Source organism: Camelus dromedarius, chromosome 12 (assembly GCF_036321535.1).
Source record: "Camelus dromedarius isolate mCamDro1 chromosome 12, mCamDro1.pat, whole genome shotgun sequence".
Lineage (NCBI taxonomy): Eukaryota > Metazoa > Chordata > Mammalia > Artiodactyla > Camelidae > Camelus > Camelus dromedarius.
The window spans coordinates 62,682,040-62,708,752 of NC_087447.1; the positions used below are offsets into that span (position 1 = coordinate 62,682,040).

At 43.2% G+C, this 26,713-nt stretch overlaps 1 protein-coding gene across 6 annotated transcripts in view; it reads left to right on the forward strand.

The window, feature by feature from the left end:
* The window catches only part of FAT3 (FAT atypical cadherin 3), a 613,920-nt gene that overhangs the window by 426,484 nt on the left and 160,723 nt on the right, over nucleotides 1-26,713 (forward strand). For 5 of the 6 annotated variants that reach the window (XM_031460537.2, XM_064492802.1, XM_031460538.2 and 2 more), the window contains one exon: nucleotides 9,159-9,220. The exons of the other annotated variant lie outside the window; for it this stretch is intronic. In XM_031460537.2, the coding sequence (XP_031316397.2) occupies nucleotides 9,159-9,220 (62 nt within the window). The remainder of the gene's footprint in view (nucleotides 1-9,158; nucleotides 9,221-26,713) is intronic. 6 annotated transcript variants of the gene reach the window in all.

The window sequence follows — 26,713 nt, forward strand, 5'->3', positions numbered from 1 at the left end:
TGTTTTGTTTTTGTCTGGTTGGTTTTGTATACGTTAATTTTTTAATGACCAAAAGAATAAGAAAATATTCAGATATGCTACTTTCATCAAGTTATGAACCAGCTAGCATAAACAAAGACCTATATAGCTCAGAGCCAAACAATACCATGCAGAGAGCTATTTTTAATTTTTTATGTTGATTCCATTAGGTAACGTGCTTCTGAGCAATGAGGTCATTTTTGTCTTAACAACTTACAACATTCTAGAATAAAAATAGTTTAGGGAAGGGGAAGGGATTGTTGGTAGGGAGGGTGTCTATTAATTAATTGCTACTCTCAATTAATAATGCAGCCTGAATTATTTGCCAACACAGAAAACATGAGCAGGAGAACAGTATTTCTGGAAAGCACTGAAATTACTAATTTAGTCATTCATTCAGTATTACCGAATACCTACTCTTTGGTTAAAACTGCAATACACACCAACACGTATAAAAACCTACAGGATGGGAAAAGTGTGGATAAACACACCGCTGTGGAAAAGCAACTCCCATATATGTATTTATTGGTATCTTAAGCACAAAATACTATCAAACTAAACACAACAAGAGGCTATGTTTAAATCTAACCAGTGAGTTCTCACTATATGCGGATGACATGATACTGTGTATAGGATTTCTTATGAATAAATCTTTGAACAAGTTATTTAAACTGTGAACATTGGTTTCCTTATCTGTCAGATGACAAGGTAAGAAGTAGAAATTTTACAATTTTTGTTGCCCTGATCTTTGGACACAGGAGAGAAATCTCAAGATCAGAAGGAAACAAGTTTAGACCATTGAACACATATGGTACTCCAGGCATTATTTGTGGAGCTAATAATAAGAGTAATGTTTTCTGAGCATTTAATATGTGTCAGGAACCGAGCTAAGCATTTTAAATTGATTATTTAATTTAATAAATCTCATTTTGCTTAAAGAAAATAGAAAACTCGCCAAAGAACAGGCAGTTGCCTCAGCCTGGAACTGGGATGGGAAGCCAGGCGGTCAGATGCCAGCGGCTGAGCACTGGTTAGTGTACTGCTCATCAGTTCACCATAATGATCCTCAGGCTAGATAATCTTTGAAACCCATCTATAGGGTATAATTTAGATTGCCAGCCATTTCTTCCTAATTTTGACCATCCCATATTCAGAATTCTGTAAAAAAAAAAAAAAATCTTGGCAGAAAGAGGAAGGGGGAGACGTGCGCCATATTGCACATCTGAGCACACTCATCAGGGGCATGTTAATGGCACCTAAAATGGCATCATTTCACACGACATCCCTAATATTGGTTCGCCATCTGCAGCCTGATTTCTCTGAAGAAATCCAATATGGCATTCAAGGTTTAGCAAAATCGCCTAGAGACTTCTTCAGGTGCATAAATACTTCTTCATCTAGGCTGAATCAGAAGGCAGAGCCGGAGGGCTCTGTGAGATGGCGGGGAGAGAGCCATGAGGATTGATGATGAGGAGAGGAACTGAGGGAAGAACAGATGGGACTGGTAAGAATCCAGGTATTCCGGCAAAATTAGATGTGTACACAGCATCTCTGGTCCGAAGAGTGGATGTGTGTGTACGTGTATATGTGTATGTGAGTGGGTGTGGCAGGACCACCTGGTACAAGAGAGACTTATTCAGAGGAGGTGACCTTTGGAAATTTCCTCCACCAAACTTCCTCAACATTACTAGTCCCTTGTTAGCCACTGTCTTACCCTTCACTCTGATGACAAGTTGTCTTGACCCAGATCCCCTAATCGATTTCTTCTGTAATGAGTGGGTGGTACACATCGAGGGAGCAGGGTTTGCCTGAACCTCAGAACTCTCCCTCTAGGCTGCAGACAATTCCGTCTGTCAACTAGGCCTGAAGGGAAGGTGCAAGATGTATAAGATGTGTGCCAGCATCAACCTTTTCCACCTTTGCTTCTTGGAGCAGCTACAGAATCCTGTATCCAAAGGGGAAGGTATTTCTAGCAGAAGAGCACTGCCCACGGTTTCCCTGCTGCTAAGGCAGAATTGGGAAATGTCATCCGTTGCCTTGCCAAGGAAAACAAGTGAAACTTACCTGTTACAGAAAACCATCAGCTATGAACCATGTTTGACCCACAGGGTCTTTATACTTTGGCTTAAGATGCCGTCTCACATCGTTTTAAAAGTTCTATTAGCATCTTGGAAATCATGATTTATAAAGAAAAATCCAAGTTTCAGGCTTAAAGCTGCATCGGTGAATTCCCCTGTCAAAATTTCTTAAGGAAATTTAATAGCAGCCCTGTGCGCTCAATTGAGCAACTCCAAATCTTTACATCTGATGAAACAGCGCTTACTTAAGAAGCATTCCTGATGGGGCCAGTTTCCAGAATCCTTTTCTTTTTAACCCCCTCATAACTCATGTTATAGCTCTTGTATATATATTTTTTCTGGTTATTCTTTTCTTTTCAAAGAAACATCATGTAGTCTAAGAACACATATTATTTAGGTGCTTTTTAAACAAACATGTCTTCACTTTAACTTTAATTCTTCCTACAATCCTGAAATTTGTATTTACTGTGTCCATTTCATTTTTTCCAGTTTCAGCGCACAGCCTCATGTCCCTGTGTAAGTACTACAGGGAATATTTTAAGGCTTCTGAATGGGCTGAAATAAGAGGTGGAAATAGTTTCTAGAAGTTAGAATCTTGTGGAAGAGACAATAAATATGAGAAAAACTACTTTTTTTACCTGCTTAAAAACACACACTAATAGTTAACTGATGTTTTTACTTTGCCGCCTTTGAGAAATATGCATGTGAGTGTTTAAGTGTTGATTTCATGGGTGAGTGAAAACCGGAACCCGGCCCCTCTTGTTCCTGCCAGGGACCTGCCCAGGTCCTGCACAGCTGGACTGAGGTCCATGAAGAAGAAAGCGGGGTCAGGTGAGAGAGCAGGAAGAGCAGAATGATCCCTTCTGATGCTTCCATATCATTCCTAGATGAGGAAACAAGTTTAGAAAAGAAAGATGTGGTTGCTCTAGTCTCATAGCTAAGTATTGACAAAGCTGAAACAGGGGCCCAGGTCTCCTGGCTCCTGGGCAGGTGGCTTTGCCAAGGCTCTGCATCCCTGTCTGTTAGGAAGACAGTGCAGATGCTTCAGTTAGAGGCTCTGGATTTGAATCACGGCTCGGTCATGGCAAGTTATTTCACAGTTTCCTCCTATAAACAGAGTCAGAATAGTTCCTATTTCTCTAAACTCTTGTGAGGTTGAAAAACATTAACAGTCACGTATGTGAACTGTTTAGTATAGTGTTCAGCAAATAGGACTCAATACATGTTGGATAATAATATGCTATTATTTGCCCACCTTTCTCCATAGATTAGATACAAACCAGGATGTGAGAAAACCATGGAATGGGCACAAAGCCCCTGTGTCTACCATTAAAGATTAAAATCTTTACCTACCAGCGGAAAAATGGTGTGTGTGTGTGTGTGTGTGTGTATAATAAAAGGCTATCAGGAAGTGTTCTAATGACCACCGACTGTCAGCATGGAAGATGTCTAAAAACTAGGAAAACATTAAGATCATTCAAAGAAAAATAGCATACAAATAATTTTAACTCCCATGCTTTGGGGCCAACACTGAGAGTTCTGGGAGACTGTATCCACGTCACTCTCTTTCAGGCAGGTTTTCCTTGGTACCCACCATGTACCAGGTTCTATGTTAAATGCCAGGGACACAAGATGAATGAGACCTATTAAATACCTTTTAGCTTTTATCCTGTTAGGGAAGATTGACTCTTTAACAAATAATTAGAGACAACTACTAGGTGCCGTACTAGAGATACTTATATATTCAACAGATGTAATAGGCACTGACCTAGGTTCCTGAGCTCAGTTAATGAGCCACCCAAAGCCTCCCTGTGGTCTGGAGAGAGAGCCAGACAATAGATGAGTTACATGCAACATGCTAGAGGAGGAAAGGTCAGAGAAAGCCTTGCAGAGAAGGTGACAGTTAAACTGTCTGGAACAATGGTGAGGGGGTTTACCAGATAGCCGGGGTGGGCATGGGGAAACGGTAAGCAGAGGAAATGGGATATGGAAAAAGACAGAATAAGCACCAACTGTAGCTTACAGGGCTGATAATCCAGTTGTATTTGTAATACCAAACTCTGCTTCCAACAGTCCTGGAAAATTATGCTGAAACAGCTAAGATCTACATTGCTTCGAGTAGCACTTAAAGGAAATGTCAATGTCATGGCAATAGATTACACAGCTGCGACCCAGGACACCCACAGGGAGGAAAAGCAGGGAAAAGATGTCATCCTTGCAAGTATCACTTCTCTGACCATAACTGCTTAGAACATTTTGAGTTATCTTTTGAACAGGCAGCCACATTTTCATGTTCAGACTGTTTCTCAGAAAGGTTGTTAGATTCCCCCATTTCCACAACAACAACAAAAAATCAAAAGCAGCCCTTTTTACCATAATTGCATGGTTCCAGCCATATGCTCTCCCCTCTCCCTTTACTGAGTATCATTCACATAGGACTGGCGTAATCCCCCTTCTAAATTGGAGGTTTGCATATGTAATTATATCAAATGATGTGTTTGTTTATATCCCCAAACCACATTCCAAAGCTCGCCTATGATTTATCTTTGAAATTCAGTTTCATCATGTCAGTCCCCAATTTACTGTGCCCAGTGGGTCTACAGTTACACGTGTGATGTACACGCCTCTCTCTCGCAGAGATTACACGATGAGGTTGCCTTCCTCAGTGGTGAATCGGAGCAGAGGAAGAGGAAGGTTGCTCTGTTTCAGTCTCTGTCCTGTTCTAAGGCCAAACTGCATCCCACTACAGCAGAGTTGTTAGCAAGGGAGTTGCAGCTTTGGCAATTTTGACTAATTCCTCTGGACTCTGGAGGATGGCTCTCCTGGCTCCTGTCTGACTGTGAAACGTACCATTTCTCTAAAGCAACATAACTCATCCTATGAATATGTACCTTGAGAAGGAAGAAAGCTTTTTCCCCTTCTTGGTTTAGCTGGCCCTGTCTTGACAACAAGATTTATTTTCAGTGCAAATAACCACCAGTTGTGGTTTTAACCCAAAATGTTCTGTTCATTATTTTTATGTTCCAGACTCCCCATGGACAATGGCCCAATTCATTCCAACCCTTCTTTCTACCAGATTCCCAAACTAACTCAATCCTTGAAGCTTATTTTCTCCCTAATAGTTTGTCCCTCTTAACTCCCTACCCCTTTATTGCCCCTCCCTCCTCCCCTCTCCCCACTGGTAACCACACCTTTGTTCTCTCCATCTGTGAGTCTGCTGCTTTGTTGTTTTACTCACTAGTTTGTTGTATATTTTTAGATTCCACATATAAGTGACATCCTACAGTATTTGTCTTTCTCTGTCTGACTTATTTCACTTAGTCATTCAATCGTTTTAAGTATTTCTAAAAGTCTGTCTTCTCCAAACATGGAAGACTCGTTAAAATCTAAAAGGCAGAGTTTATGATCGCCTACTAATTTTTTTTTTTTGCCTACTGATTTTTAAACAGCTTCACTGATGCATAAGTTACATATAATAAGAATCACCCACTTAAAGTATGCAGTTCAGTGGGTTGCAGAACACTTATGGAATTGTGCAACTGTCACCATTATCTGTGACTTCAGAGCATTTTCATCACCTCCAAAAGAAACCTTGCCCCCCTTAGCAGCCTCTCCCTGTTCCTCCTACCCCATCTCATCCAATCTCCTCTTTTTCACTTTTGACTTAGATTTTTTTCCTGCCTTTTCCTTTAGATCTGTAAAACTAACGTTGATAGAAACCCAGAGAACGTGGACCTGCAGAGGTTTCCTCGCCTTTCCTCCAGGAACAGAAACTGCTTGGCTTTCTCACAGCTCCAGGCTCACTATTGTGTGTGGTTTTCAGACTTCTCAGGAAGCCACTCTCCTTCTGGTTGGCTGACAAATGTGTGAAAAGCACATCCTGGGGAAGCTTTGCACGTGGAAGGAAGCCTGGCTGTTCTCCTGCTTACACACATGCATTGTGAACAGAGGTGGCTTTCCGAGACAGTTGCCCTCAGGATAACCAGGATGTTGCCGAACACAAGTTCACATGCCCCATGCACAGTGAGGCCAAACTAACCGAAATGGTGAAGTTTGAGAAAGGTTACTTGCAGGGCCTAGCAAGGAAAATGGGTGGCTTGGGCCCCAGAATCCCTGAACACCCTGAAGGGTTTCAGCAAAGCATATTTAAAGGCCAGGTGACGGAGGGACGGGGTTGCAGGGTATGCAGTCAGTTCATGCACAGTTCCCAGATGGTCGATGTTGAGGTAACAGGGGATTAACATTATCAGGCCTTAGCGCCGTAGGTCTGGGGACTCATGGTCATCAGCTAGTTAATTTCTTCCATTTGGTGGTGGTTTTAGCATCTGTAAAACAGCTCAGGGAGTGTGCATCAGAGACACTATCATCTGGGTGCTTTAGAGAAAAGCTGCAGCCAGGCATATGGGGGAGGGGTGTGTCCCAGGAAGGCCCCGTCGGTCGAGTCGTGCTCGATTGCAAGGAGAGGAAGCTGGCACACTGTCACGCCACAGTGGGCTGCGGTTGCATGATCCATGTGAGGAGGACCTGAAATGACACTACAGCCCACTGGGGACCAGAGGGCAGAAGGATTCCTGCTCTTTTGTGCCGGGAAGAAGAGCAGACGAACAAGAGCTGACAGCCCTTTAACCTGTTCACGGCCTCCATAGAACAAGTATTTCTCATTCCCATGGCGACCTCTACCAGAGGCTGCCCCCCGAAGAGGTGGTGAGGTCCCTGAAAGCCTCCTGCCCCCTTCTGAGAACAGCTACTTCTCACTCAGGAAGAGCCTCCGCTACATATGACATTGTAGGATAGCACAGCCTGAAGTTGAAGGCGTCAGATTTGTGTGTTAGACGCCTCCTGGTGTGACCACGCTGACCCTTAGTCAATGTGACTCAGAGAGCAGGCTCCTGTTTATTCTTCCTTTATCACCTCACCCGCCAGTGCATTCACACATCTCCATCTCCCCCTCTCTCTCCCCCCTACACACACACACACACACACACACACGCACACACGTACACACACTCACACATGCACTGAGCCTAGGGTCTGATCCAGATGCTGAAGCCACTCAGTGTATTTCATTCTTCGATGGGCAGAAAACCTCACGGCAATAAAAAGTCAGAGTGAGATTCAACAAAGGATGCTAAAATTGCAGAGAGCCTTCTCTGAGACTCAGAGGACCATCTGAAGACTTCATCCCAAGAGATTCAGATACAGTAAATGAGGGGTGCAGTGGGGAAGAGGACCTACTTTTTGTGAGTTTCCTAGGAGGAGGTTCGTATGGGAAGGAAAGTCACTGATTCTCTCCCTTGAAACTCTTGATAGCAGCCTTCCCTCCAAAATCTCTGCTAGTAGTTCATCTTTGTATCCAGAGATGCCTAGCACTGCCATCCACAGAGAAGAACTCAGGAAATGGTTTTAAATGAATACGAAAGGCACACCGCCCCCCCCCGATACTCTCCCCACTCACAAAACTGCCCCCCTAAACAAACACACTGTGAGTCTGTCTGCAGCAGAACTGATATTAGAATATGAGTAATCTGTCTCTTCTGCAGCAACTTTTGTCTGCTGAGCACTAATGAATTTCCGGTTCTTTGTTTTAAGCCCGGGGCTTAGGTGGGCACCAGGGTTTCTGAATCAGAAAGCAGGCCTCTCCCATGAAATCACTCTGTCAGCCCGTCTGGTGGGAAATACAGACATGTGAGCAAAGGATTGTGGTCAAGGGCCAAAAGCGATACCGCGATGGAGTCGGCTCGTTCTGTTGGGACGTATCAGCAGGAACTGTAACCCTGGGACAGATGATCACCTCTCTTAACATCTGGGCTAACACTGGAACTAAATTTGAAAAATCTGCAGATGAAGCGGTAGGGTGGGCACATTCCAGAAAGTGCTCATGGAAAGGCAGATCACTTGTGCAGTGGGGAAACAGGGTTTCCCTCCCATGGGGAGTGTGGACAGATGAGAGTGGAGGGGAGTGGGGGCAGCTTGCAAACAGCCATGCTACCCCCAGTGGGATTTTATCTTGAAGGCCGTAGGGAGCCATTTAGCTTCCTGTAGCCTTCCTTGGCTTTCTCTGAAATCACGTACTCCCCGCCCAGCACCTCTGTGTGAAACAAAAACGTGGGCACCTCAGCAGATCTTGATAAAATCCTTTTTCTGTGCTTCCTGTATCTATCAGCTTAAGGGATGAGCCTTTCATGTAATTTCTCTCTTCTTTCCTGTCGATCAGCATTTGCCATGAAAAAAGCCCAAGCGGGAGTCTCCAGTCTTCAGGGACACTGTGGAATCAAGAAATGGAATGTAAATTTGACCTCCTAATTGCCATTTGACGATAATCATAATAAATCCTGCAGAAGACTAATTGGTGCAATAAACCGGGTTGCCTTGAAGATTTCGTCTTCTCCTTCGCTTTTCTTTGTCTTTGTACTCAGAGGGGTGATTCATTTATGAGAAAAGCCGTTCATAGGAAGGATAGAGAGATATTTTCCATGTGGAACTTATTTTGTGTAAATATTTAAACAAAGCGATAAAACTACAGTGTGAGATCTTCCGTATATGAGTTACTAAATTTGAAACAATTATGCATGCAAGTAGTTATTCCAGAAATAACCTTCTTTGTCAAGTACAACCAAAAAATTATCTAAGCATAAAAAAAGTTAAATAAGTAAGTGCTGTTACATAGCCTAAATCTAATCAGTATCAACAACCTAGTAATTGTTCAAGAATTCTACAATCTTTAATGAGGTTCCTGCTGTAGAATTCCAGTCATATGCAAATGAATCTTTGAAATTCCTCATTATCAGAAAAAACAATGGTTCTTTAGTGAGATTTTACGTCCCCCAAATGATTAAAATACATCAATGTGGTAAGCAGAACCGAGAAACCAGTTTTTCAGGTTTTCTTTGTAATTTTGATTTTGTGTGCAGAGCAGTTCTGAGACCATCTGACGGTCACTGAGGATTGGCGAGTTACTGTTCCCCGTCACTTTTGCTCTTCCTTTAACTGGACTTGTTTCCCACACTCAGGACGCTGCTTGCCCCAGATATTTAAAAGTCAAATATTCTCATTTCTACACAGGTCTGATTACAACAACGTCAAGGAAATTGGATCGAGAACAGCAGGCAGAACATTTTCTGGAGGTAAGTGCCTTGAGGGAGCTGGCATTCATTAAAACTGACTTCCCCTAAACTGCGTTAACCTTCCTCATGCACTGGAACTTGAATGTGGATGGTGGGTTGCAAATGCCGCGCTTTCTCTTGAGCTGGTGGGTTCTGAAGCTGGAGACTGCTGGTGCATGCGTCTGCGCGCGCTCCTGGGCCCGGAGGGTAGGTGGCGGGGCCTGGCCTCTCCTGAGAGCGAGCAGGTGCAGCGACGTCTCCGCCTTGACTTCAGGCCCCTTTGTCAACAATCGGAGAAGAAAGTAGAGGAGCAGAGCCCCATGAGCAGTTGTGGCCTCGGAGGTAGAGAGAGAGAGAGCGGAAAGGCCGCGGCCCCAGTGGAGGACCTCCCGTGTGCAGAAGGGCGCTGCTCGCTCCTCGTTTCTGCCATGGGGAGAGGGCTTGAGGGAGAGAGAGCTGCCGCTTGATTCACTGCCCGAGAGGGCTGTTTCTGAAACCATAAAATGTGCTCCTATAATTCATTAAGACAGAAACAGCAGCAATACAAACTCTAAGAGCATTATTTCTGCCGGAAAAAAAAAAGTACCATAAGGCAAGGGATGAGAATGTAATAGATGTGAGAGAACCTTGTGCAGCATTCTTTCCATACATATCGAGTGTCTTTATTGGGAAGCGCTAAGGCTGGGAAGGTGGTATGGACGATGTGGTGATTTAAGTGTGATGGGCTGATGCTGAAAGGATGGTGATGCTTAGAAGGTAGAGCTTTGTTAGGGCTTTATATTGTGTCCATGCTGCTAAAATGACCTGTTAGTTCTAAGAACCACTCACTGGAATCCATAGGTCACATCACACACACACACACACACACACACACACACACCCTCAAATCTCTTCTGATAGTCTCTTTGAGTCAGTTCACCAGTAACGGTTTATTTAAAGAACACTGCCCTAGGGATTGGTGCCTTGGGTCCTAGGGCTTCCCTCCACGATTAGCTTGGAGCCCTGGAAGCTGTTTAATTGCCCTGTACCTCAGTTACCCCCACTGTGAAACGTGACAAAGAATTGCGACTCCATATATCTCAAAGGATCGCTCTGAGAATCAAACCTGATATTTTACATCAAAGCATTCTTACAATTCTTAAAGCCTTAAACATAATAAAGGATTATTATTATTATGCCACACTATGCTAATCCTTTTAAAATATTGCTATCATCACATAAAAATGAAAGACTCTAGGCTGCCAAAAAAAAAGTATTATAATTTTTTTTGAAAATCATCCTTAATGGGCTACAGTACATACCTGGTCCAGAGTTACAGTACCTTTGCCAGAATAATAGCACCTTCGATTATGTTCATGGGCTTCTTTCCTTTGCAGCAGAGTCCAGGCGTCCTGGCGGGGCTGTGTTCTCAGGCAGCTGAACCCACCACCTCCCAGCAGGGAAAAGGGAGGGTGTCTCCTCAGCTGGGGAATCTGCCTGGGATGCCTCACTGCCTGGTCCCTGGGAAGGCGGTGTCCGGTATGGGGCGGTGTGACTACAGGGAAGAGAGGCGAGTGTTTTGCAGGCATTTGAATTCACTTCCCAAAAGAACCCTTCACACTTTCACATCCTGTCTAAACTTATGGGAATACTGCCCAAGCATTTTGGGCCTTTGGACGAACCCAGGTGCTCAGCAAAGTGTAGTAAGAATCCTTGTGGTTTTAATCATTACCATATGATGTCATAGTACCTGAACGCTCCAGTGTTCAGCTGCATCTCCACACTCCAGGACAGATAGCAGCTCCAGGCACCTCCCAGGCCGGAGGAGCCACAGGCAACAACCTCTGGGCTCAGCTCGTGTCCCCAGGTCTGTCCTGTGTGCCATGTCACAGAATGAACTGGAAGGATAGGGAGGCAGGTGATAAATGAGTAAGTGCATCACTTCAGACTCTCTTGAAGAAGCTCATCTCGTGAGCTCTCTTGAAGAAGGTTCCATGAGACTGCCCAAAAGTGAGGGGGTGGTAGGCACCAGTCAATGGGATGGTTAGGAGGGCCTCTTGGAGGAGGTGACATCTGGTGACATGAAATCATGATTCTATTGAAGAAACAGGATCAAGGCCAGTGTGATTAAGGGTATAAAGGTAGAGGGCGGTAGAGGTGGTAGGAAATCAAGTCGGAGAAGGCAAACAGGGCTGACATAAGGATTCTGACTTTTCTCCCGAGTACAGTGGAAACCATTAAGCAGGGCAGAGTGACTGGACCGCCAAGGTGAGAGAGCGCTAGCCCCACTGCGGGGCAGAGATGGGCCGGGGCAGGGCTCAAGCCGCAGGGAGACTGGGTGGGGAGGGGAGGGAGGGGGCTTTTAGAGGGACCCAGGTGGGAAAGGATGGTGATGTGGATGAGAGTCTAATACACATCCCATCATGATTCTGGCTAACGAGCAGCAAACGGCTTTTCTGCAGTTTCCAGAACCGAGATTTAAAAGCCTGTCGGTCCGTCCAGTGAATTCTGCTCTCTTGCCCTCGGGCTCTGCCCACCTGCTGGGATTTCCCCATCATAGTTGCGCTTTCCTTTGGTAAATGTTCTGCTAAAGTTTTCAAAAACCAGTTGAATCTCAATCTCCCTCTCTCTTTCCCTCTGTCTCCTCCTTCTCTTTCTCACATACACTCTCTAAATTGTACAATTCTTGGCCAGATTGGGTTTTTTCTATATAGTATTGCTGCGACCATTTGGCATTCATTTGTTTTTTTCTGAGTGGATCCCTGGAAAGAATATTGCTTTAACTTAGCCCTTCCCCCCCCCCCCAATGCACCAAATAATATCGTTCAGAGTGCAGAACAGAGTTCTCTGCTGCACACAAATTTTTGTAACTGCTGATATACTGTGTGAGTTGTAAATGCTGGGTGTGGGTAATTAACCTCCCGGAGAGTCTTTAATTGCCAAGATAGCCCTATGTTCCTCGTAAATTCATATTAATCTTCTGGCTCTATTTCACATCTCTCCTTCCCAATAAAATAAAATGGACTCTTCTTGAAAGGATCCTCTTAGAAGCTGATTTGGACAGGTACACTTCTGCATACGCAGCCAGGAGGACATTAGTGATTCGCTTATAGCTTGCTATCCCCACAATAGACGGCACTTTAATTCTGTACTGTTGGTATTCTGCCTGTACATTAATTGCAGATATTTAGCTTGACTGTGTGTGCACTCTAAGGGTTTTGGAGTCTGCAGAACATTCGCCTTAACTCTGTGTCTCTAAGAAGAGGTTGTCATTATCAGAATCTGAGGGGCTTGCTCAAGAAACAAGAGCAGCAAAGGACTAGAGAAAAACTCGCAAGTGCAGCTTATCCTTCTCTGGTGAATTCTAAGTGTTACCTCTTGCCTCATTTGGAAATCTTTTACGTGAAAATATTGGCCTGATCTTCTCTCCCTACCATGAAATGCAAAGATACGGAATTTTCAGCTCATTTATTCAAAGTCATATACATTCCTTGATAGCCAGTTATGACTGCATTGGAGGTAGAAGACTTATTCCAGCAAACAGATGCACAAAGTTGAAAATGATGCATAAACAGTGAATGAACACTTTAGCTTCATGGTTGTGACTTTTTAGCCCTGGTTACGTCATTGTCAGAGAAGGCAGCAGTAAAATAGGGGAAAAAATGCACTAATTTTTTCTTATATCATAGATTGTTTCCTCATCGACTAGATTTAAACTCCTTGTGGGCATGAAACTTGATTTATCAAGAGAGTGAATGGAAGTATTGTGGGAAAGCAAGGGTGTCCCATTCAGGCAGGCCTGAGATTATGTGTGAGGACAGCTCATAGTGCCTAGACAGGGTGTGGAACCTCTCTGGACCCCCTTGCCCTCACCTGTAAAGTAGGGGTAATGGTTTCTAACATAGGGTTGGCGTAAGTAGCATAGGAAATTGTCTCTTAGTACACGGTTGCCACAAGACAGGCCAGTGAATGATAAGTTGGGGCAAGGAATAGCAACTTTATTTGGAAAGCCAGAAGACCGAGAAGATGGCAGACTAGTGTCCCAAAGAATCATCTCACCCAAGTTAGCATTCAGTCTTCTTTTACACTAAAAGAGCGAGGGGTGTGGTTGGTTGTTGCAAAACTGCTCTGTGTCAGAATCCTTTGTTCTGGCAGCTATCCAGGTAGGTCACAATGTTCCTGTAAATCTCCAACAAGACAAATGTTATTCTCTGTTCTGCAACTTTTTCTCTCTCTATAAATGGAAAAGTTGTTATATCTGTAAAGATTAGAGCCTTGAGAATGGACTATCCTATATATCTCAGGCTAGAAGCAATATTCTTAACTTGTAACAAAAGGAATAGAATCCAGAGGTTAAAGTAAAAGAAACAGATCCCGTATGGAGACAGATTTGTTCTTCTCTATTGCAGAATGACAGGTGAAACGCACCCAGGTTGATGTCTGTTAGGCAGCGTGTTCCAGGAATGGTGGTGGGTGTTGGCGGCACCGCCTGTCTTACTTACCGCTGTATTCAGAACATCTAGCTCAGTACCTGGGAAACAAGGGGCTCTCAATAAATGGTGTGTGTGAATGAATGATTCCTCTGAAAGGAGGAATCCGCCTAGGTGAAATCACAGAGGGGGCGCATTAGCACACAGGAAAGTGCATAGGCTTGGAGACAGAAAGAATGAAATATTTTGCCTCTTTCCATCTGCCTTGCCAAATTAAATTAACTCTGATCCTCCATTTCCTCATCTATAAAACAGGATTACTAATTCCTACAACATCAATGAACCACACAGAGGGCCTGGCAGGTACAGAAACCCTTAAACCATTGTTTGCCCCCCTCTCTCTCTCCCCTCCCCACTCCCCGTGTCCTCAACAAGCACCTTGTCAGTTCTCTTTCTTTTTTCATTACCGGCCCCAGTGTTTGAATAGCTGATAGCAGTTTGATTATTCTTAAAAGATATACCCACTTAAATAATCCTGTAGTCCTGGCCTTAATTATGTGTGAATCTTTATCTTGCTTGCTAAAAGAGTATGATTTTGCCTCTCTTTTGATCTTGAAATGCTTCTCCGTTCAGGGCTGAATGGTTCTGATAAAAGTCTCCGGAAGAGAAGAGAGAGCGTATTTTATTTGCAAATCAAAAAAGATGACAAGGCCCAGTAACCAGTATAAAGACAGAGGATGAGAAATTACGTTGGGTGTGTAGGTATGACTTGAAGTAGCCCAGAGAATGTGGTGAGATTTTATAGTGCAGTCGGTATAAATAACAAAACCCATTACAGAGGAATATGCTAGATCTATAGGAGTGTAAATTATTTAGTATCTGTCTTCTTAGCATACTCATCCATCGTCTTCTATGAAGTGCGTCTCATGTGACTATTTTTTCTTCCTGTCTGAAGTTCTCATCCCTCTTTATAGTTTTATTTTCTGAAAGAAGGAAAAAAATATATTGCTTTTCGCTAAGTTTTTACAACATTTCCTCTTGCCTTAGGATGCAAATTGATTTCTTCAGTGAGTGCACATCCTTGGCGGTTTCTTACCTTGGTAAGCACCTGCTTTTGAGATGATGGTAATTTCTGGTGGTGGAGAGTTGCAGGGCTATTTCAACCCATTAAGCAGTCCCTAGTTTGATAATTGAACTCCAAGTGAAATGGAAGTTCCTCTCATTAGGCTCTTTTTCCTACCACCCTCGAAAAAACTTTGCAGGAAGTACCAGGAGGCCTTCAAAAACAAGCTGTGTATCCGTGCACAGACACAGCACCTGTAGCAGACACGGGCCTCTGAAGGAGAGCTGATCGTGACTTCTGTTTTCCGGAGCTCCCGAGAGAGCCCAGAACCTTCTCTCACTGTTCTCTCCTTCTAGGACTGTGCCTCCGCTAGTCTTAGTTGTTCCTGTTTGCATTGTTGTATCAGCTTCGACGACGTTAATGGAAACTCGCTGTTTTTTCTTCCTTTCTTCAGTGCTTATTCTGGGGCTGGTATTGGGCTAGGCACCAAGGTTCTGTTAATGGAGTTAGTGTGTTTTTGCCACTGGGTGTTTGTTTCTTTGCCTGTCTGTTAGGGACTAGTGTGCTGCTTATTCTTGAGCTATCACAGTTAGCTGCTGTCTTGGAAACCAGGGGCTGTTTTTCATTCATATCATCCAAACTGCTTCTCTCCCATTATATAGATGCAGAAACTGAGACCTAGTAGAGAGAAGAGACAGACCCCAGGACATACAATCACTTCACAGTAGTGTCCAGCTTAGGCCCTCCTCCCTTTATAGAGCAGATATGGCCCTACCCACCCACTGGTACATTAACATGTGGCAAACCGAATCTTTCCCCACTCTTGTTTCATGACAGATTTACCCAAGGGTCAGCTCAGCCCCCTCGAGAATCAGCATATACATGTAGGAAAAGAGGTGATGTTCCCTTCTGCCCTTTGGTTGTCTGTTCCCTCTCAGCTGCTGCTCAGAGTAGCAGGGCCAGCATCAGACAGGATCTCACTCTCATGCTGGGTCTGACCTGGAGTCCAGGATAAAGCCCCTCTGAGAGAAGGCTGCGCCCCTGCCGTGGGGTCCAGCAGGTGCTCCAGCGGAAGAGTGACTGTACATCAGGGCTGCATTGCTTCCCCTTCAAATCCACGTGTTGAAGCCTTAACCCCCGGAGCCTCAGAATGTGACTGTATTTGGAGTCTTTAAAGAGGTAATTAAATTAAGGGGCGGTCATGAGGATGGGCCCTGATCCAATATGACTGGTGTCTTTATAAGAAGAAAAAATTTGGGCACAGACACGTCCAGAGGGAAGACCGCGTGAAGACACAAGGAGAAGACGGCCGTCTCCAAGCCAATGAGAGAGGCCCCAGAAGGAAATAGCCCTGCTGACGCCCTCACCTCAGACTCCCAGCCTCCAGAACTGTGAGAAGATACATTTCTGTTGTGTAAGCCGCCCCGTCTGTGGTCCTTTCTTGCGGCAGCCTCAGCTGCCTGAAGTTGCAGGCCAGACTTCATTTACTGGCCTGCCCCTGCCCCTCCCACCACCTCGCAAAGGATCTACACGTGCACCAGACATTACTGAGGGTCCAGGGCAACTACACTTACAGTGCGGGAGGCTAAAACCTCCATCTGAAGATGAGCATCTCCATATTCCATGCTCCATACCCCAAATTTAAATCCTTCACAGAAGGCCCCTCCTGCTTCCCTGTAACTGACCAAACGTGGTAAAGTCAGTGTGGAGAAGGCAAGCGCAGCGTTTATTGCAGGGCACCAAGCAAGGAGAACAGGTAGCTAGGGTTCAAAAGGCCTGAACTCCCTGATGGTTTTCAGGGAAAGGTTTTTAAACACAGAGTGAGGGAAGGGGATCGTGGGATCTATGACCAGCTCGTGAACGTTCTTCTGATTGGCTGGTGGTGAGGCAGACAGTCAGGAGTCAGCAACATCATCAACCTTCTGGCTGCAGCTGGTCTGGGGTCTGTGTGCTTGTGGGCAGCGCACAGTTAACTTCTTCCGCCTGCTGGAGGTTTCAGTATAGCTCCAAGGATGTGGCTCAGAATACTATCAATAGCCCTTGAGGAGGAACTGAAGACCTTTAGCCTTGACTTTGTTTAATGACTAAACTGTTACTATTTTATCTTATTTGACTGTCTCCTCGTTTCTCTGATTAGATTGACTCTTTGGAACTCGGGGAGAGCCTAGGAGGCTAAAGCTTTTATACAGACAAGAGACAGGCGGGGGACATGGAGGGGCACTACCCAGAAGGCCCCATAGGGTCCTGCTCAATGGCATCTAGGCTCAAGCACCTGCCTTTCTGAGGGCTTGCTTCCTCCACTCTCCTCGATGAGGATTTCCAATCCATCTTTCCCAGAAATCGTGTTTCTTTACCTTCAGGAAATGTTCTTTCCGATCAGATTTTTCTGAATCAGCGTCATTCTTATGCCTTAAATGGGGGGAATTAGGCAGAGATGACCTCAGGGGGATGGGCAGAGATGGCCTCAGGCACCCGAGTTCCCAAAGGAGTACTGGTGGTGGTATTTGTGTCTATATGTGAGCGCACACATGCGTATAAGGTAAGAGCAAGGGTTGCCCTTCCACTTCTGCAGAGGAGTCCCAGTTCCTGCGGGTCCTTAAGAGTGGTCTTTCCCGAGAGCCTCCCAGCTGTGTGAATTGCAGACGTGCCACTCTACTTTCCCAGTTGACCAAAGAATAAACATTGAATCAGACACACACAAGCAAATTTTTCAAAGCAAATATTAATTCTAAGATAATTTCAAAACAGAGACTCCGAGAGGCCCGTAAGGCTGAGCAGGTAATACAAAGCAGCAGCATTCGTGCTGGTGGGGTGGAAGGAGGAAGCATGGTGGCTGCCACCTGCCCCTCCTAAAAAGGCTCAGCCAGTGGCAGATGTGGAAGCACACAGTTTCATTTTTTCAAAAAAAAAATCAAATTTACATGCCAAATCTCCCTATATTAAATTTGGCACCTCCATTTTTTTTTAACACTGTAAGCCAATGAGTCCCTGTTTTCCAACATTGGATGTAAAGGAAGATTTCTTTTCTTACTTGCCTCATGATACGTAACCCTCTCACAATGGAAGTAATTCACATGTATTGCAGAATGCAATTAATCTCTTGTCATCTCTTCACCCCCCATTTTTTTACAGTGTGACCCTCTGGACCCATAAAAAAAAATAAGAAATGAGCTCAGGGCTGAGTCTTAGAGAGCCTGTTGAGGTTGGAAATGATAGCACGGGAGCACTTGGTTAGGATCCCAGCTGAGAGCCATCTTCCCACTCAGCCTCCATCTGAATGGAGGAAGGGAGGGTTGCTTTGGGTCCTTGGATTACATAGAGTTGCATGGGCGTCATGTCTACTTTGTCTGGTGCTGCTTCACCTCTTAGCCTTCCCTGTCTGTGCCCCTCCCTGGTTAGCCTCCAAGTTCATGATCTGCAGGCAAACACTCATCTATGCTCGGAGAATTGACCGGAATACATCTTTGATTCCATAAATAACCACCTCTAATTTGCCTGTTTGTGAAAGGTTGCATTTGTTTTGTTTCCCCTGAAATCTGAAAGCTGATTTCGTAGAGCAACAGTAGATGAAACCTGTTCTCTTGGACCGGGAAGGTTCTTCCAGCCAGTGGCTCAGCCTGGAAACGGAAATGAGTGAACTTTTGCGCTCTGCTCACCGTTGTGCGCGGGCAGATAATTGCTCCGTGGGGCTACAGCTTGTTGAGCTGGGCACACAGGCTGCAGGGAGCCGAGGCTCTGCTTCTGTTTTTATTTATGTGTGGTTTCTGGATGTGGTGCCATGAGGCTGCTTCCCTCAAGCTTCCGGGGCTTGGGTACCATGGGTGGGTGGGAGACCGCTTACCCTGCAGGTCTACTATCACTCAAATGACTTATCCCTTTTTAGAGAAGAGGTTCAGATTTCCGTGCATGGCTCTGAACACTCATGAGAACTTCCAACAAATCATACAGCCCAGAAGCCCGGCCTGGCTTCTCCATAGTGTGGAGATGGCAGATTGACCTCTACCCTTCGCTTCCCTAGCTCCTCTTCCCTCCTTCTCCACTGTGTTGCTTTCCTAGTTTAATTTGTGCAGCACACTCTGTGAGCCAGGGAATCATCTGTCCAGTCTGATTCATTGGGACCCTTCAGAAGCCGTCCACATCTGTGCCGAGTAGCAAGTGTGTATGACGCAGGTGAGCACTTTAAGTCTGTTTGTGGGAAAATTAAAAATGGAATGATAGCAGGTTCGGAACTGAACCAACTGAAGTGCCTCTATTAAGAAAAAGGAAAACAGCTTTGGCTTGCTTCCTGCTTGCTGCAGACAGCTCGATTCAAATGAGCTGTTGTTTTGGGACCTTTCAAGTGACTTGCTTTTGTAGCAGATCAGGGGCTACCAGCCTCATCTATTTTGCAACAAGACCAGTTCAGCAAAATGCTGAGAGGGTTCCTGTATCAGCAGGATACAGATGACTGTAAGGAAGGTGAGTTAGGAGAGACCTGGATGTCAGAGCCAAGGAAAATGGGGCAAATACAGTTCCTTTAAAATTGAGAAACATCTGTAATAAATTTGGTTATTTTGCACAATTATTCAATCTGATTTAGTGACAGATAAAACATCTCTCATAACAATGTCCTAATTATAATAGTCCACTTAAAGTTTAAACTAATCTTGTGCTACAATTGTAGACAGAGGTTAAAGCATAGGATCTGGATGGAGGGAACTCTAATTTGGAAAGATACACACACCCCAATGTTCACAGCAGCACTCTTTACATTAGCCAAGACATGGAAACAACCTAAATGTCCATCAATAGATGACTGGATAAAGAAGATGTTGTGTATGTATATGTGTGTGTGTGTGTGTGTGTGTGTGTGTGTGTGTGTGTATGAATACTACTCAGCTATAAAAAAATAACAAAATAATGCCATTTGCAGCAACATGGATGGGCCTGGAGACTGTCATTCTAAGTGAAGTAAGCCAGAAAGAGAAAGAAAAATACCTTATGATATCACTTATATGTGGAATCTAAAAGCAAAAACACAAATGAACTTATTTACAAAACAGAAACAGACTCACAGATACAGAAAACAAACCTGTGGTTACCAGTGGGGAAAGAGGGTGGGAAGGGATAAACTGGGAGTTTGAGATGTGCGGATACTATATGTAAAATAGATAAACAGCAACAAGTTTATGCTGTATAGGACAGGGAAGTATATTCAATATCTTGTAGTAACCTATGATGAAAAAGAATATAAAAAGGAATATATGTGTGTATATGTATGACTGAAACATTTTGCTGTACACCAGAAATTCATACGCTGTAAACTGACTAGACTTCAACTGGAAAAAAAACCAATAATAGGATTTGGAGACAGGCCTAGCCACTCACTAGCTGCATAACCTTTTTAAATCTATCTAGCCTGTTCCCTCATCTGTAAAATTGGGATAATAATAATAATAATAATAATAATAATAATAATAATAATAATAATAATAATAATAATAATACCTTTATAGGATTTTGTGAGGGTTGGCACGGTGCATGTACATTGCACATACTAACTTTTTGTATGTGTTAGCTATTATGATTAGGATCTTAACATTTTTCCTTGTGATTCTTGAAGCAGTCTTGTGGCAGAATTCAGAACACTTAGTGCGTTATATTATGCATTGTGTTTATAGTTTGGCTTACAGCTGTTGAATATATTTATGGTACTTTAACAAGGTAGCATCTATGTATGTGCCTAGAGGGGATCCTGGCACATGGTATGCACTCAAAAGAGGATTAATTTCCTCCTTCCTTTTCTGAAGAAGAGCCCAAAGTTTCAGAGATTTATCATCTTCCATTTGCCAGCATCCATTTAAAAGGACTGTGACCATCTAAGTTGGAGCAGCTCATTCTCCTAAGATAGTCTGATAAGGGGTCAACCGTGGGTCTTCCCTGGCTATGAAGAAAGTCACTGGGGCTCTCCTGGAGGATCTGTGGTCTTCCTGGCTTTCTAAGTCAGAATCTGAGATGGAGACAAAGGCACCCAAGCCCAAATGGCAAAACAGGAGCATTTTCAAGAACCCAAGGATTCAATAAAGTAATTATTTTTGAGACTAACCTGGGACAGATGGCTAACTTCTGCAGGTTAGCCATCTCCAGGCCTACCTAGACTTGTCGCTGATTCCCAAGCCTTCCCCAGAATTATAGCCACAGTAAGTCCTTAAATTGTGTTTAATTGTTAATATTTAAACACAATGGGATTTTTTTCGCTTTTCATTCAGATGTCAAAACCTCCATTGTGTGGAAATAATAAACTGGTCATTACTAGTCAAAAGGTTCTCAGTGGAGGTAATCCACAGAGTGGTGAATACTCAGCGACAGATACCGTAATTCAAAATTCATCACCTGTAGTAGCTTCAAGCCCCACCTCCCCTTCAGGCCATCTCAGTATTGTTCGCAAGCTGCAGGATGGGCTCCCCAGACATTCTGCATCATCTCCTTTCCTGGCTCTAACTTTGACGGGGACCAGCAGTAAGATGGAGGCCAGAGCTGCCAAGTGCTCCTCATTGTGCGCCCAGCACCTGAGACAATACCTGGAACCTCATAGGCACCCAATGAATGTTGGTTGAACTTAAAGTTTAGGGCTCCAGGTTATCCACAGACCAGATAATCCATGCTTCCCGGGCTACAGTGATCTGTACTGCCCAGAAATCCACAGAAAGTAGGTGCCTAGGCAAGAGGTTGACAGGTCTCCAGTGGTGACAGCTGACATGCAGGAAGGGAAGAGGCTTCACCCCACTGATTCCCAGTCAGTACAGAGGCCCCTTGCCAGCTCCAGCGTACATATGGAGCCGAAAAGCAGTTCCTAAATCACATTTACCTACCGGAAATCTATCATCCTCAGGAGGTCATAAATATATAATTCAGAAAGAAGAATGTAGATTTTTCATGAGGTCCCTGTTATAACTCCTGGCATGCCATTATACATTTTTAAAGATGCTGATAAATCTTAAAATTGAACATAGCGCTAAGTTCCATGCTAAGGTATACTTGGCTAATATATAATTGACATAAAATCTACTTTTAGGATACTATTTCAAATAAAATAGAAGAAGTTCCGTTTTAAAAAAAATGTATAAGTACTCATTCATGGCCCTCCTAAGAAGTTTCACAAAGACATTTTCAATTAAGAAACTAGTACCCATGGGGGAGGGGGGCCCTGTGTTCTGAAAAAGCAGAATTTCTCCATTTTAGAGGGGTTTGATTTGCTCTTGTATTGTTTTTACACTGAGTGCTGTGAAAGCAACTTTTGGTATCCCATAGAATACCAAATGACTGATTTTTCCTCTTTATGATGTGGGAGCAGCCTCTTGGCCGTTGTGAATACATTTAGCAAAATCTCACCTTTACATGTTCCATCATTACCTTCCAAAGGCCTGAGTCCTCATTAGGTGAGGGAGTCAGAAATTCTGCAGTTAAGTTTAAAGCACATTAGAGCCTTGCCAGCAGGCAGACAGCACTGCAGTAGACACTCTTGTGGGTGAGGGAATTAGAGATGTGCTTTCAGCTAGAGAACATGATGGGGGATTTATACAGCATTTTTACAACAGGGGACGATGTTCTGTCTCTGCCATTGGTAGCCAGGACATGCTCCAGCTCAGGATGAAGAATTACGGATCTCTCTGTGCAAGGCTGTGACAGATCCATGATATGTGCTTTGATACATGCACAAAACCATTTACCCATCTTCCAAATTGATGCTTCCAGGAGCAACTCATTTAAAAGTTCCTGTCATATCACAAGGACATCAATGTGTAAGGAAGAGTGAACTCAATTTCTAATGGTTTCAAGCATGTGTCTGTACACTTGAGTGAAAGGGAGAAAATTAGAGTCTATTTCAAAACTCTTCTTTTAGAAATTACATGGTACCCATGGTAGGTTTTTTTTTTTTAAATACAGTTATTTCTAATTACAGAATAAGTAGAAACACATAACATGATATGTCAGAAACATGTAGTATATAATACATGTTCATTGTTTAAAAAAAAGAGAAAGATAAGCAAGAAAAGAAAAAATTAACACTCATTTCCTCATGAAACGATGATTACTTTATATTTTTTAGCATAATCTTTAAGAACTTTTTTTTCATCTATGTGTATAAGCTCATCTGTTACATATAATCCTACATAAAATTTGTCAAAAAGGTTGAAGTCATACTCTACCTATTGTTTTGTTACCTCCTTTTTGCATTTATCAATTTATTATGGGCATTTTTTAACATTAAAAAATCCACATTCAATATGGCTTTTTTTTTTGGTTGCATGAGATTGCATTAAGCAGCAGTATGTGGTAGGGTTTTTAATGACCCTCAGTAATGAACCCTCCGTCACTTATTCCAGAAGCCTGCATGGGTACAGCCTAGCCTCCTGGCTCTCTTGTTCACACTTCCGCAGTGTTGGTTTGGTGCCCACTTTCAAGCAGGCGTTCCCTTAACCTCCTGCCTACGGATCAACCAAAAGGAAGACCCGGGACGTGACCTAATATCACTTAGCAGATCGTTTCCGGCACTTGACCAGACTGCACACAAATATAAGCAAAAAATCCTTCCCTTGGCTGGAGTTGTGAGACTTGCCCTTATTCACTTATCAAAGGGAAAAGTACACAGCATAAGAAAATTTTACATAAATATCTGTGAAACACGAAAAAAAAAAAAAGGACTGCTGCATATTCACTTACGTCATTTGGAAAATTATAGCAGAAACCAGAACATGTAACCTAAATATGTAATGTTAGACTCCTAAACGTTTTACCCACAAATATGAACTACCCCCCTTCCACTGTAGATGAATATTCTACTTTGTAACATTTTCTCAACAAAGGCAAAATGATATATTTTCAGCATCTCTTCACAAAAGTGCAAATCCCACAGAATCATAAAATGTCAGCCCTGAACTGTACCTTAGAGATCAGCTAGTAGATGATGAACTGTTTAAATCCCAAATTAAAGATCTGAGTAAACATTTGCCAAATGTGGGCACGCAGGCGACATTCACATTTGGCACGGCTGTCCACATTCTCTCCTGGTGACAAATTGTGGTGTCAAAAGAGGGAAAAGATCCAAACCAAACTGTATCTGAGGCTTGACATGTCTTTGAGAGGGTGCATATGCCATCCCCTGCTTCAGAACAAAAAGCCATCAGACAGTGGAAGTAGGCCTGGTAGACACAAGGGCAGCCCGGAGGCCTTCACACAGGCCACAGCAGTTCCAACTTGGAGCTGGTAAGCAGAGGGACTTTGGAAAGACTCCGGTGTGATGCCGAGAATAAGTCATCTTTGCACCCAGAGAAAATCCCCTTTCAAACAACCTTGAAATGTGGTTTTTAGTGAGGGAGGGCAGGAAAAATAATATGCTTCTATGAAATATCCCTTCTTAAAGTAAAAATGGAAAGAAATATATCATTCATGAGTACGCGTCTGTTATGAGACCATAGATTTACAAGATCCTTAATGACAATCTCTATTTTTCTCCTGGCACTGAGGTTAAACTTGTTAGACTCAAAGAAACTATTGGCTGAATTAGATTGAAAAAACATTCTTTCCCCTTCCTCTTTATTGTGGTTAGGAGGAGGAAGGAGAAAGTGAATCTCAACTCAATTACAATTAGTTCTTATCCGGGAGGAGCTTTAGCTACACTGGCCTGTGCCCAGATATTTCCAATGAGATAAATATGTAACTTCAGCCATTTCACAAATGGCAAGGCCACTTCAGAAACCGTAGAAGGAAGCGCCATCTATGAGGTTGCCTGTTGGTGAGACAGATATATCTAGATTGTTGTCTCTACTGTTGAACTTCATTATATTGTCCACATTAGGGTCACTTGTTTGCAGAAGGACAGAACACACCAGACTCTGTGTTGTGTAATAAAGGTATTACTGAGAGATGCCATTTCCAAAAACCAGACCCAGCGTGCGCGGTTGAAATCAACCCTCTGACCCATGGACACGAGATACCATGCACTGCTTACTACTTCACACAGGTGTTCAGGCGTGAGCCTGACCAGAGTAAGGAGGCACGCTGGGTGGAAAGTACAGCTGCTGGGAGCGATCCGTAGGCCCAGACATGGACGCACAGGGTCAGGAGTGGTAGGTGAATCGTGGAGAAGAGAGTTGCCCGTGACGGCCACAACCAAGGTTTGGAGCAAGAGTTCAAAACCACAAAGAGCAATAAGCAAAGGAAAAGGATTGTTCCCGCTGCTGTTCTGTTCTCTCCTTGATTGTCATACATTTCAGTGGCATCCAGATGTTCCATTATTTTAGATACCAACTTGAGAAATTACATTATAGTTACTTTCAAAGTTGTCAGAACGCTGAACGCCACAATGACAGTTTATAACCCATTTTCTCTAAAGTGCTTAAGTTTTTTTTTTTCTTATAACCCTGATGGGCTGGCACTTAAATAAAGAAACTCAGGATTCTACAACACAATTAGTGTCTGTGTGCAGAGTTACTCTTTGGGTTCATCCACATGCATATTGGTTCTTGTAAATACCTATTGGGTATACAGTGCTTGAACTTTTCCTCTGTTTGTGTCTAGATTTGTTAAAAATGGGAAATTTGCTTCATGATTTGACTTTGAATATTTGAACTCTTTAATTTTTAGACTACTTAAATTCTTTTGACATTCAAATTCAAATTATGCATTTTTGGGAAATTGAATGCTAGTTAAAAAGAGCAATATTATTAATTTTGAAAATGCGTATTTCCCCCTTTGAATAAAAAACATAATGGTCTGTGTATCATATTTCACAACTGATTTATTTAAGATTTCCCAGAAAAATCCATTCGTGATTTCCAGTTGCAAGGGGATGAAGTTCTCCAGTTTAATGCTTACAGCATTCTTATGGTAATTTTGAAATTGGGAGACTTGGCCACATTCATAAATGGTAACTGTAGAAAATCGGCCACTTTCAATTCAAACAAAAGCATAGAAAACCTTGAGGATACTTCAGAAAAGACGAGATTTTCCCCTAACAAGTCTAGTTACACTGTCTGTTCCTACAGCAGATGAATGGGAGAGTTCTTCTAAGACTATTGCTGTCACTTTTTTCTGAATAGGCTGCTTGTATTATCTGTCTGTACAGTGCTTAGCACCCCGTTGAACTCAATAAATATGCAGTGGTAATAATATTATTGCTCAGAATTCATTTAGCACTTCCACATCTTTTGAGTGCTACAATGTTCTGCCCACGAGACGCAGGGAATTTTAATTTAATGCTCATTCTGAGGCTTAAAGCTTGGAAGTGTAATGACCCATGTGAGATAATCCTCCACTCCAGCAGGACAGTTTTGGAGCAAAGCCATTGGGTTGTCCACAAATTCATTAAAACGCAGAGGAACTTTACTTCCCACACTGAAATCCAGAGGCTCAGTATACTGCCTCTTCCAGTCTCTGTCTTCCAAGCCATCCACAACACCATCCCCTAGCACAGAAAAACAGGAGAGAAGCAGAGAAAATTCTGGTGGATCTGTGACAATTAAATAGCTCTGACCAGCCTCAGTCAACCTGTATCCACGGAAGAGGCTGAAATAGAAATCAAGTGGATCTGGAACAAGTTTCTTTCCTTTTTTTAAATCAGGACAGCCAAGTTGGTCCCTCACCCTAATTCAGCTATCATTGGACTTTGGAATATCTGACCATTTCCACATATTTTGTCCTATGAAATTGTATTTTCCTTTTGGCGTGATAGAAACTACCCACAGTAATTCTGATGCCAATTATGTCCTCAGTGCCTGACACAGTACCTGGCACCTGGTAAGTATTCTGGAATTATTTAGTTGAATGAATGTATGAATGAATAAATGAATGAATGAATGAATGAATTGTCTATGAGGGGAAATTCTCTATTGTTCTAGAACCCCTAGTCTTGGTTATTTTATTGTTTCTATTTTTTATTGAAGTATAGTTGATTTACAATGTTGTGTTAGTTTCTGGTGTACAGCATAGTGATTCAGTTGTATATATATTCTTTTTCATTACACGTTACTACAAGATATTGAATGTAGTTCCCTGGGCTAT